Genomic DNA, 12,605 nt, shown 5'->3' on the forward strand with positions numbered 1-12,605 from the left:
AGCACACTTGCTGGAGTTCACAAAAATGAATGGAAAATACAACATAAATATGAGGGAAGAGGGCGCCATCGGCAGCAGCAGGATGGGATGAGCCCTGACGGTGGTGGCTACTCACCTGGCATCTGATAAGAGTAGGGTGTTTGGCCGGGCTGTGGGGTGGAAAACCCTGGGCTGTAACTGAGGCACCCACTCTGCAGTGGTGATTGGGTCTGCGAGAGCCCGCTTTCAGTCTTGATGCCTGGCAACATTACACCCAAATCTGTATAAGAAATTAATTTTCAACTGATTCTTTAAAATATTTTCTTACAGTTGGGAAAATAAAATAAAAAAGAAGCAAAAAACGTTCACGTCAGCATTGCTTTTACTTCTATTCAAGGTGAAGTAATAAGAGGTCAAATACCGTAAGTGGGCAAGCTGTACGGCTGTCCTGTCTGTGAGTAGGCTGTATAGACCGCTGGTTGCTGCATTCCTGAATACTGGGTTTGTCCGGCATAGGCAGACATTGTTTGAGCTGCTGGTGTAGAAAGAATGTGTGGATAGGGCCTAAATATTAGGAAAAATAGCATTACTGTGGCAACAAATACTTTGTATGTTGATTCAAGCAATAAAGTAAAGAAAAAGGTTTAAAGATGTCCAAAGGCAGTTCATTATTCTGCCAACTGTTCCTCTTCTGGGATTTATTCCATCCCCCACTGAAATAAGCTGAAAACCACTCTGGTTCACATTCCCCAGGGCACAGTGAATATTTTGTGCTGTCCCATCGCTACAATTTAATTGTCAAGCTACTGTGTCCAGCTCTAGGTGGACTGTGCCATTGCTATATGGCTTTATACGAATTTGACCCCTTTCAGCCGAGATCGGTACGCTTAAATCAGAAAAGCCCCCATGCTGTTTTAACCCAGTGGAGGGAAACTTGGACTAGAAGAATAAAGAAAATACAGAGGTAAACATTAAAGCTACTACATTAAAGCCTCTGTGTACAGTTCTGCTTCAACAGACATCCAGCCTCTGGCTTCAATGGGAGATGGATCGTGCCCATTGAGAGCAGCATGAAAAATACTGATGGCAATACTTTGGTAACCAGATGGGCTTTAAATGTTTGGAAAATATGGGCTAGGGAAATAGAATGGAAATTAAAATAGTCTTTTATTTATGAATACTGGGGTTTTATAGAGAGATTGAATAAAATCAAGTTTAAAATTTTTGCCCTCCAGAATTGCAAAAACATACAGTGAAACATTTGTCTTGGATTGTTTTGTAAGTCAAGTAAGACTTTATGGACCAAGAGTTGAATAAACACACTCTGTAGAATTACGCTAACTGAAGCCTGGCCATTAAAAGCCATGACTAAATTTCAGATTCTAATTTTTTTAAAATTTTTTCTTTCTAATTAGTTCAGTACAGTTGGCAGCAGTTACTATCAGAAAAGGATTACTCATTAATTTAGACGCCAAAAAATTACAACAGTAGATTAAAAATTCTATTAAACCTTGTAATGTATTTGGCCAACAGTATCTGATATACTTTGCCAAAACCTGTTTTAAGTGGAATGAGGGCTGTTCTTAGTTCGGACACCTACTTTCTGTATTAATAAATACTGGCTACCATGATATGAATGCAAATTTGTTAAAGAAACTTGAAAAAGCCTCATCAACTATAGTGTCAATGTTTTCTCTGCATCAGTCACACAGGTAGCTGTATCAAATACACAGAAACAAATAGATGGCATACTGGTATCAAGCACCCTTGTGTATAACACTGACTGTAGGACAAGCACACTAATAGACTGCCAACTGCAGCGGTTTCATATAACATCTTCAGTGCTTTTTCCTAAAGTTTCCACTCCTGGATTAATGTGATTGCCCAAGAGTCTGTCTTCCTCAAAAATAAGTGAAAGAAATTTTCTACTCCTAATAACACCCATTGGCTTAAAAACAATAATAATTAAAAAAAAAAGAGATTGAAAGCTAATCCAATTTATTTGATTTTTAAATCTTATGATAACGGAGAAGGAGGAGGAAAGGGTGGTTCATGACTGTGGAATGTCTGGAAGTGTTTGGCAATGTTGGTGCTGGGAGGGTCTGTGACAGGGTTACCCCTCAGTACGCATCCTGCACATGCAATTGTGATTTCTAAATATAAACTGTGTTCTTCAAAATATGCCTGTATAAATTGCCAGCACTGTTAAGATGCTGATGTCTGAGAATATAATAGTCCAATTTTTCCCTTCTGTTGTGTGCAGATATTCAAGGGTGTTTCTTGTGCAGCAATGCTGCACAGAGCAGGATCTTATTCTGCAACCACATGAGGAAAAAAAGAGTTGGAGAGAGAGCTATAATGGAGTCAGTACGGAGGCTTAAGTATTTTCATTTCTCTGTTTCTTCTGCTGATTAGCACTTGTTTGCAACAAACCACAGAACTGCCTATAGCCAAGGTCAATTCCCTATAAAAGACTAGAAGAGGTGCAGACACTAACTTGGAGGGATATATCTGTGGAGAGTACTGGTGCGCTGATCTTGGGCTGTAGCCACTACTTGTTATTACTGCAAAACAGAAAATAAGAGTACAGCAGTTAGAAACATCCTGAGACCAATACAGTCAAACAGTCTGAATAATAACACAGCAACGTTAGCAGAGAAGCTTATTGAAATGGTCAGCTTTTCAACAAAGTAGATGTCATCTGAACTGCAACATCCTAATACAAAAATTTAAAAACTCCCAAATCATTCATTGTTGTACAGAACTCTTTAGCTGGTATGGGTGTGTTGTGTTTTTTCAGCTTGACTGACATCTTTCTGAGTAAATTGCAGAGGCATATATTTCATACATCATCTATGATCCACACCCCATAGATCTTTCAAATTTGCAAGTTGTATTAAAATTGGTAGTTAAAAAGAATCTTATGATTTAACATATGGTATTGCATGGGATTGAAATAACATACACATACACATACTTTTAAAGTCTCACATTAACAAGTTTTATTTTAATACTGGACAGGAAAACCATGTTTTATATGGGTGTGGTTAATTTTAGTCAGCTTAGGTGATGTGGAAGATACAGGATTGACTACTAGAAAATAAATATGATTCCTTATCAACAGGCTGATTAGAACATATCCACTAACAACAATATTTTTATTTCAAAAGCAAGCATGAACAATCCTGTCCAGTAGCCATCAAAATTATATACGTCTATAATATTCACAGCTGTATTCTTCCACTAAAGTTAACAGAACAATAGTCATATTCCATTAAAATTTCATTCAGAAGCAGTGCTCAAGCTGGATTAATTCCAAGTGTTTGGAAGTTTCTCTTTCCTTTAGCCATCTGTCTTGACTAAGACAGATGTATTCCAAATATATGTACTCTAAAGTGTTGAACCAATCTCTTCAGAGCAAATCCATACTGGGCAAACATACAGAGTGTCTTTATTAGGCCATCTGCTGTTCATTCACTTTTCAAAAGATTAAAGTAGTACACAACGAAGCACTGGAATTTCTTTAGTCTAATCAATCATAGTTGTACTTCAAAGTGTACCCTCTTCCTGAGTTGTTCGTAATGGTAGTAGAAATGAACTTTCAGAATTATATAAGTGACAAATAGGTTTAGGTTCCTAACTATTTTATGAAACATGATATATTTCTACATTCAGGCCTAATTAACGTCTTTGAGACCTATTGCTTTGAACATATGCAGAACTTGATATTTTTAAAGCTAGTTTAAATGCATTTAGAACATGAAGGACTTAAAAGGAAAATACAGTAGAAGAAAAACAATTAGCTTCTTTTTTAAATGTGCAGTTGAGTATGGCTTGAAAATAAAGAAGAATTGGATAATAATTTTTGGAACATGTGCCACCAGATTTCATAAAAGAGTTGCTGATTGAAAAGATATTGAGGGTTTGCCTGTGATGGAAATCTGCTAAATTTAATTTTGTGTGGCTATTCTTTTTTTTTGAGATACCTTTCTGTGGTTTAAGCTCAAACCACAGAGTGATCCACTAGGTGTGCATACAGCTATTCCCAGAGTTAGATGAACCTATAGCTGTATGTATCAACATGATCAGTCCACAGGACTCTAAAGGATGCTCTTTGTTATTTAAGGTTCGAAGAGTAACTAGTCTTCCCTGTTGTATCCCTATGACCTTTCTAAAGACAAGCAATACCTAACAGAGTGACCTTGGTGATTCTCAGGGCAAGGAATGTTCGTGATCCATTATCAGTTTATCGGACGTTTTTCCCCATACTGCTCCACTTTTTGTTCTGATCATTTGCTGGATGACAGCTCACTTGATTAATCAGTTTGGTTAAAGCACATTTACCATTCCACCACACATGATGCAAACTACAAAAAACTAATTACTGTTCATTTAAATCACTTGAGCTATAGAAACCTAATGTTTTTCAGAAAAAAAATGTCCTGTCTGCTTTTTTATTCTTTTTGCGTATACCTTATTTTATATATTCAGGAAGGAAATAAAATACTTTTGGAAGGTGTCTGGTTTTACATTTCCTTTTTTTTTTTTTTTCTTTAATTTCCCTGATGATACTGCTAGTTGTAGTGAAGAGGGAGAAAAAGAGGCAAGTGCTCCCAAAGTAAATTGTATACCTTTCAAACGAGAAAGTCTGTTCCTTTCACTCCTTCCCTGGTAGCTTGTCCCATCAATTTGTGCACTACATTTTAGACTGTGAGATGCTTGAGAAACACAGGGTGTAAGACCTACCATAAGAGAACATTATGACTGAGTAGAGCCTGTGGACTACGCCTGTATCTCAGAGATCAGATTCGTAATTCTAAGGGTTATCAAACTTAAACAACCTTCACTGCTGGATAGCCTCCTAACCTTACTTCTGAGGACTGTTGGTAATGGAGGAGATGGTGGAGGTAGGTTGTTATGGTTTTTTGTAACTGTGCCACTTTGTATAGCTATTTATATGAATGGGGCTAAACACTGGTTTATGTTGCTTGTATTAAAAACAAAATCAAAACTGTTTCTTCTCTGAAAAACTCAGATATTTCTAAGACTTCACTACTTGAATTTGCCAGAGGAATACTCTTGAGGGCAGGTATAAGGCCCTTGATTTCTCAAGTCTCACTACAGCGCTGAGGGCATATTCCAGTCCCCACTAACGTTGATTCACAGAAGGGACAAGAAGCTGACAGCCAGCTCTTTACCAGTTACCCTGTTAGCTCTACTGGCCAATGTGGCTGTGGAGAATTTAACTGACCATAAAATGTTCTGATCGCATGTGTTGCATTCAGTATATTAACAGAGGCTGGAATTTTGTATTTTTTCATTACACATCTGGAAAATCCTGTGCGAAGAGGTTAGGTTAAAAGGATCTCATTTAAATAACAAATCACAATGTCTACACACAAGGGGACCACGTAGGTTATACAGCAGTGGTGTTTCCTAACTTGACCTTTATATTCTTCAGAAATTGTTTTCTCTATCCTTTTTGTGTGTGATAAATACTAAGTAAAAAGGATGATGAGAACTTCAAACGTCTCTCTCTCCACTCCATTAAAGCGATAAACAGTTCTCAAATTAATCCAGTATTGTAAGCAATATAAACAGCAGAAGGCACGCGCTCACAGTACAGCAGCTGCAGCAAACTCAGAGCGTATGAAAATGCGCCGTCCAAGGCTGTTCAGCTCCCCACGTCCTGTGAATACCCACCCCAATGGGAGTCTGCTGCAGGACCACAAAGCTTCACATCAAGTACACCGGTATTAATTGCCAACTGCATTCTTGGAAGAAAGAGGAGGAGGAAGAGGGGTGCACGAGGTGACTGTCCACCTGGCTAACCCTTGCTAAGAGGCACAGTTTCTCCCAGGGGCAGCTCTGCAGGACAGTGGAACCGGGGCCCTGAGGGTGAGCTGCAGCCCTCAGCAGGAGCTGGCCCAACGGCCTGGGCAAGACCACCGTGGCACCTGTCACTCTAACTTCAAGAGATCTATGTGCTTTATTTTTCAGCTCATCAAACAAAACCCGGGGTTCATCACAGTTACCTGTGAAGCCTAATCCGTGCCTCCTGCCCTAGACCTTGCACAGCCTGTTTCACCATCACCTTGCATGTTACAGCTGGCCATCAGGGACAGAGCGGCCTACTTTACACCCCACAGGGCTTGTTCAGCCTTCTGCTCAGCTCCAGGACGTGTCAGGGGCTTTGACTGCCCTTGAAGCATGGAAATCAATTATAATGGGTAGAATATTTGAAAGAGAGGATTTCTGCATGGCAGATTCTCAAAGAGGTCTCAGCACCAGGAGTTCTCTTTTCACGCATGTCTTATTTCATAAAATATTTAATAACATACCTAAATCCTTCCCTACGCAACAAAGCATGCTTGAGTCCTTCTGACCCATGCTCGTGTAAGACAGAGTAGGTAACATTCCTGCTAGTGGCCTATATGTCCAGGCATCCTCACGAAATGAGCTCACAGGTGCTCTGAAAGCCGCAGGGAAGTACTAGCATTATCACTTTGTCATAGTTGGGAATAACACACGTGTGTAACTGATTATTAGGAAAAAACAAACTGTTCCATGTTGGGCTTTGCTATGCATTGTTTTCAATTGCAGCTGGTTTGTCTGAAATTATGTCTTTCTACTAGTCAGTATTTATTGTCTTTGGCAACCCATTAAACTTCCCAAATAACCAGTTAGGTTAAAAGTCAGAGAAATACGTTTTTGTTCAGTTTTTGTTGTTCTTTAGCACTTCTTCCACAACCAAATGGTCCAATTGGCAAGTACCAGTAAAAGGCAAGTGTGAAAGTAATGGATTTACTCTTTAGGAAAGGCTCAGTGCATTATCAAGGCAGCTCTGCGTCTCACTCTGATGATGAAGACTGCACATCACCCCGACAGGCAGGTTATTGATTTCCCACTGTGAATGACCATACTCATTTAGTACTTGAGCTTCTGGCCTAAACTGACAATCAGGTTCATATTTCTTTTGAGTATGCAGGTGGCTAACAGACAAAAATGATTGTGTAAGGCTCAAATTCCTGCCTTTTTTTGGAGGCACCAATTGTTTCCGAATCTCCTAAGTGTAGAGATCTCAACACTTCTTTTGAAATTAGTGGAGGCTAATGGGCGAGTGGCACCTGGGGAAATCAAGCTGTTACTTAGATACCTAAACCTGAGTTGGAGGCTGCAATTTTTGGGAACCCTTCATGAAAAAGTCACCTTAGCCATGTTTTACACAAGGCATCCTAACTCAGATGTCTTAAATACATGGCAGAAGCTGATAAAATTTCACCAACAATGACAAAAAACAATGACATATAGTTGAACATTTTATAATCTGTAATTATTACTAATAAAATTTTAGGATAGAGTAACAACAGAGTGAAAAAGAAAAGCTAATTTTTAGCCAAGACTATTAATTTTTTTATGGAACTGTTGGACTTTAAGTTGATGGGGTTCCTTTCACTATAATCATAATGAGGATGTTTCCATTTTTTCTAATCAGAAATAGTATACGCTTGCTTTACATCTCACAAAAGACCTTTTCTTCAGACACTAAATTTGTTATAAATACTTTTCTGAATAACCAAATTTAGAGTATATCTGCATTTACTGATGCCTAAAAAACAATTCCAGAAACATACACTCAATTTTTAAAACATTTTCATTACAGAGAAACATTGTGATTTCCAAAATATTTTAAATAGGGCTTGATGACCTAAGTCTACTAAAGTAATAGTAGTATCAGTGTGGATTGGCAATTCCAGGCTTCAGTGGCATTTCAGTCAGACCATCACTGAACTGGTATTTTCAGATGCAAAATTTATTCTTCCCGCTCTCCTTGTTAATCTTACTATTAGCAGGATTCAGTTTAATGATTACAAGGCATATTATCTGTACTTTTCCACAGTTCACCTTTTAATAATTTATAGGAATCTACTTAAAAATTGCTGTTTGTTTGAATTTTTTAAGAAGAAGTAACTGAAACTTATGATTGTTTAAAGTAAAATATAGACTTTATTTTCATGGAAAGACAGTAGCTTATGGCAATTTGGTCAGTGTTTAAACTAACACACTGCTCATAGGAATAAAAAGATTAGCACTGAAATATAACCCTTAAGATTTTAAATTTCACAAATTAGAATGGCTGTTACAAATACAATCCATTTTTTTCTGCCTAAGATAGTACAAGACTAACACTGAAAAAATCTACAGTACAGTAGCAACATTATTACTATAAGATTTTTGCATACAGTAATCGTCTTAGGCATCATTAAAGCTTCTTTAAGATCATAGCTCATGAAAACTGTGAATTTTCATTTACAAAAATGAAAAAGCTATTATTATTATTATTATTATTATGATGATGTATTAAAATGTTACTTTATTGTAGTTTTTTAAAGATTGTTTCCATGCAGTGAAATGTTTATTAGTCAAGGTTATTAAATGCTATATTAATGTGCATCTAACAATACGTGATCTTATTATGGCTTTACCTGACCCAGTAAAAGTGTCAAGCGATCCATCTCCAGTTGTAGTTGTTGTTTCACTGCTGTTCATGGGTTCTGTTTTGACTGCAAGAAGAGACACTACATAGAAGAATAAGTAGACATGAGATTTTACTTCTAAATTTATATTGGAGTCCTCATGCCAGTCTCACTACTGGTAGTCCAGCTAGAACAAGCATGCGATGCAACAGCTTCGACCTTCACTCTACCACTGTATTGAGACGATCTGTACTTGCTCTGTCTGGAATGGTCATGTATCTACATAGCTTTTTATCTGTGCATTTGTCTATCTATTGGTTTTAGCAACTGGGATATCTTCTGGGGAGACTTCAACCTAAATCTAATTGATTCTAACAATTCCCTAAGAGAAGCAGAGAGGAAGGAAACATTAGCTGTCAAGGGATGTAGCACATAACAAAAATAGTTTTGCCTGACAAGTGAAACAATAATAATATGGTTTCATGCTCATATAGAAGCAAATTACTTTCACAGTGTCAGCATTCTGCCTTTCCCCTTCCCCTTTTACAGAGTCTGGGGGGGGCTTTTTGATCTAGGTCACCAGCAAGCAATTTTCCATACATGAAGAGGGAAGTTTAAAAGAAAAAATAGCAAAAGAACTAGGGTAGGACACAAATGACAGCCACGACAAGTCAGCTTCTAACTCAGAGATTACCAAACATTTGGGTCCACTCTGAACTCAGATTATTTCTTAGGGATCATCATGTGCTCTTACCATCCAAGCTATAACTGAAAGCACCACAGAGGTAATCTGGATTTTACAATTTAATGTGTTACCTGAACAGACCACCTGGTGTGGACTTTTGTAATGGAGTTTGGGAACTACCCTTCTAATTGACGTGGTAAGAAACAGCGGTGCAGAATACACTGCAGCTTTTATGAGATGTTTGACTGGCAAACGTGGAAACCCTCAACATGTTATCATAATTGCTTTGTGAAGGTCAGTTAGAGGTGCGAGTGAGCGTTTATCACGTATATATCAGCAATTTGCTTATAGATACCACAGGACTGGTCGCTGCCCGGGGGCGTGAAGCGCAGTGGCAATGAGGACCTGCACGGGCCACTACCGCAGTCGTACGCCAGGTATTGAAGTTCCAAGGACACAGCTGGGATTTGTGGAGAAACCTTCGCTGTGACAGCCAGGCTGGCAGGGTCCCCCCCAGCAGGTCTAACATATGCCAAGCAAACGCAGTCTCTGCCAGCTAGTTACCTGACTCCTCTGAGGGACACCAGCTAAGCTGACCAAAGCTCTCGTCTGTCAACATCACTGCATCCACGTTTGACTTCACTGGCAATAGTAAGGGGAGGAGGGCATTTCATGTTCTGAGCTGGCAATGTATTTACAAACTATGGCTCAGATTCAAGTCACCTAACTTAGGCATAAAAAAGGTGCATAGTAATCTCCGTTTATGTTCAGTCGAGAAAGAGAGGTACTTCAGAGGGCGATTCAGTCCGAGTACAGCCTGAGCTGCCCTCGAGTTCACCATCCCTCTTACAGTCTGTAGGGGAAAAGGTGGTGGATGAGCTAAATAAAGGATTTGGTTTTTTTCATGGGAAAAATGTCCCAAACAACACCTACAGAACCACTCTGCTATTCCTCCCTGTGTCTGTGAGCACCACCAGGAGCTCTCCAGGAATTTCACAGCTACCAATACGGCCACCTGGGACGGCCCCTGCGTGAGTTACCTCTCCTACAACAGCACACCCGAATTCCAGACACACTGCTTAATGGGTCTGACTTCAGTAAGTCAGATGGGATGCTGCAAATGTGTACAATTGCACAGGTGGCCTACACTGAATTCAAAGGGATGTCTGTTTAGATCAAGTAGGCAGCATTTGAGAAATGGGGATGTATTTGTCTCTGTGCCAGGGAGAGTGCCTTGCAGTGTCGCCAGTGCCCCAGTGCTAATCAAACCAAGTAGCACCTTCTTACGCAAGTTATACAGTTGTATCTTTCCATTTACTGTGCGAGATTAAAAAGTATTTGAATGTGCATCTTTTAAATGTAAACTTCTTTTCATTATAATTTCTCTTTAGTAAAAATGCCACACCCACATATTCTCCCTGCAAGCAGCAGGATATTAATTCAATATGAAATCATCAGGGAAGAATTTTAGCCACATTTTTTCAAGCTGCTGTGCACTCCTTGTCATTTTGTTGGCTATTATCTTCTCATTTAAAAAAAAAAGGTGTGACAAAAACTACACAAAATGAACAAAGTCATTCGGAAGAGTAATCAATCATTCCCACTTCTCTATTTAGATGAGAAAGATGTGAACTTATTCTCATCAGATCAATAAAATATACATCAAGAAAAAGCTTAAGGGTCATTTGTCACAAAATGATTGCCTCCACTGAACCTCAGGCCTCTCAGTCATGTGGAACATTTATTGTTCCCTGAAGCGTGAAAAGTAACTAAATTAATTTGTTTTCTGATTACAATATAGAGATGTCTGCATTTATTTCAGTAGGAGAATGAAAAATCATACTAAGTTGGAAAGATCTGTATTTTCCCCTCTGCAGATCTTCCTTTGGTCATATTTTACTTTATAAGATGCATAGCTCTTCTCTGCAGAGTGTGGACATTTACCTACATGAAAAAACTACTTTTTAGTACCTTTATCTCTTTCTGTTCAAGAAGGTATTTGACTATTGCCCATACCGAGCTACGAAACTGTGTTCAGTATTGCATCCAGACAGACACTCCAGTATGTGCCTAACTGTTTTATTTAACACAAACTTCAGTAATGATTTGAAATGTTTACTTTAGAGTCATGTCTAGTTCTGGTTAATGCCAGCTGCAGTGCACTTCCATCACCACCAATAGTCACCATCTTTCTCTCTCCCTGTCAAGCAGAAAAGAATCTAAACCAAAAGAAACTCTCTCATGTACTTAACTTGAGGAAAAACACCATATTGGCACTGTGTTTTGTTGAAAAATATATGTAGAAAGTATTTTTATATGTGCTTGATTTTAAACAGTTCTACTTTTTTACATTCAGATGTTATCACAGTAAGGAATTCATCAAGGTCTTTCCTCAGTGTAGCTAGAGTTGGACTATTATCTTTCTTTCTTTCTGTTGCATGTCATTAAACCAAGAGGGGAAAAAGCACAGAGCTAAATGAAAAAAAATAAAATAATTCTAACAACAGATCAGAAACCCAGGAACATTTAACGCTGAAATGAAAATAAAAGCACAGAATCATCCCTGTGTTTCCACATGCAAGATAAAGCCTGGCTCTGATACTACTATGGCAACTGCTCTAGACATAATGCAAAGACTTAGGGGTTTGAACCAGCATTTTGGATAAATACTTTAAAGACTATACATTTAATATTCTGTTTTTTAAACTGTGGATTAGTTTTAATTTTTTTTCACATATTGAAAGAGTAAAAACAAAATGAAAAGCAATCTCAAGCTGGAAATACATCTGAGTGTGGCTAACAGTGAAGGCTGCACATGCTCACAGACTAGACCTACCACAATTGTCACGGGCTGGGGCGTATGATGTCCAAGGACAGACAGAAGAAGCTAGGCTTGTTCTGTCCTAGGAAGAGAAGGCTGAGGGGAGAGCTAATTGCTGCCTGCAGCTATCTAATGGGAAGGTGCAAAGATGACAAAGGACAACGGCAGACTCTTCTCAAAAGCCGCCCTGTGAAATGACAGGAGGCAACAGACACAAGCTGCAGCAAGGAAAAAATCCAATTAGATGTAAGAGGAAAATTCTTCACCGTGAGAATAGTCAGGCTCTGGGACAGGTGCCCAGAGAGGCTGTGGCACCTCCAGCTCAGAGATACTCAACACTCAACTAGACACTGCTTTGAGCAACATGATCTAACGGCAAAGTTGGCCCTGCTCTGAGCAGGGGTTGGCCCAGCTGACCTCCAGGGATCCCTTCCAAACGGCATTATTCTAAGACGAACTCAGAATACAGCTCCCAACAGGCCACAGCTTCTATAATATAAGTTCTTTATTTGATGAAAGGACTTAGCAGAGCAACATGACTACTACTCTGCAACCTCTTTTTTTCCTAAATAACCTCTCTATGTTAAGGTCTGAAAATGAACACGGAGTTTTAGGGGCAAGATATGCTACTACTGTGCATGAA

The 12,605-nt window shown here is 38.9% G+C and overlaps 1 protein-coding gene across 17 annotated transcripts in view; it reads right to left on the bottom strand.

Annotated features, from left to right (window-relative positions):
• EYA4 (EYA transcriptional coactivator and phosphatase 4) overlaps window positions 1-12,605 on the bottom strand; it is a 159,812-nt gene that overhangs the window by 38,898 nt on the left and 108,309 nt on the right. For 14 of the 17 annotated variants that reach the window (XM_069787293.1, XM_069787284.1, XM_069787282.1 and 11 more), the window contains 4 exons: window positions 8,466-8,558; window positions 2,477-2,543; window positions 401-543; window positions 116-259 (listed from right to left, as the gene is read on the bottom strand). In XM_069787293.1, the coding sequence (XP_069643394.1) occupies window positions 116-259; window positions 401-543; window positions 2,477-2,543; window positions 8,466-8,558 (447 nt within the window). The remainder of the gene's footprint in view (window positions 1-115; window positions 260-400; window positions 544-2,476; window positions 2,544-8,465; window positions 8,559-12,605) is intronic. The other 3 variants (XM_069787294.1, XM_069787285.1, XM_069787288.1) reach the window with 3 other exon arrangements.

The sequence above is a fragment of the Haliaeetus albicilla genome, chromosome 7, assembly GCF_947461875.1.
Source record: "Haliaeetus albicilla chromosome 7, bHalAlb1.1, whole genome shotgun sequence".
Classification (NCBI taxonomy): Eukaryota; Metazoa; Chordata; class Aves; order Accipitriformes; family Accipitridae; genus Haliaeetus; species Haliaeetus albicilla.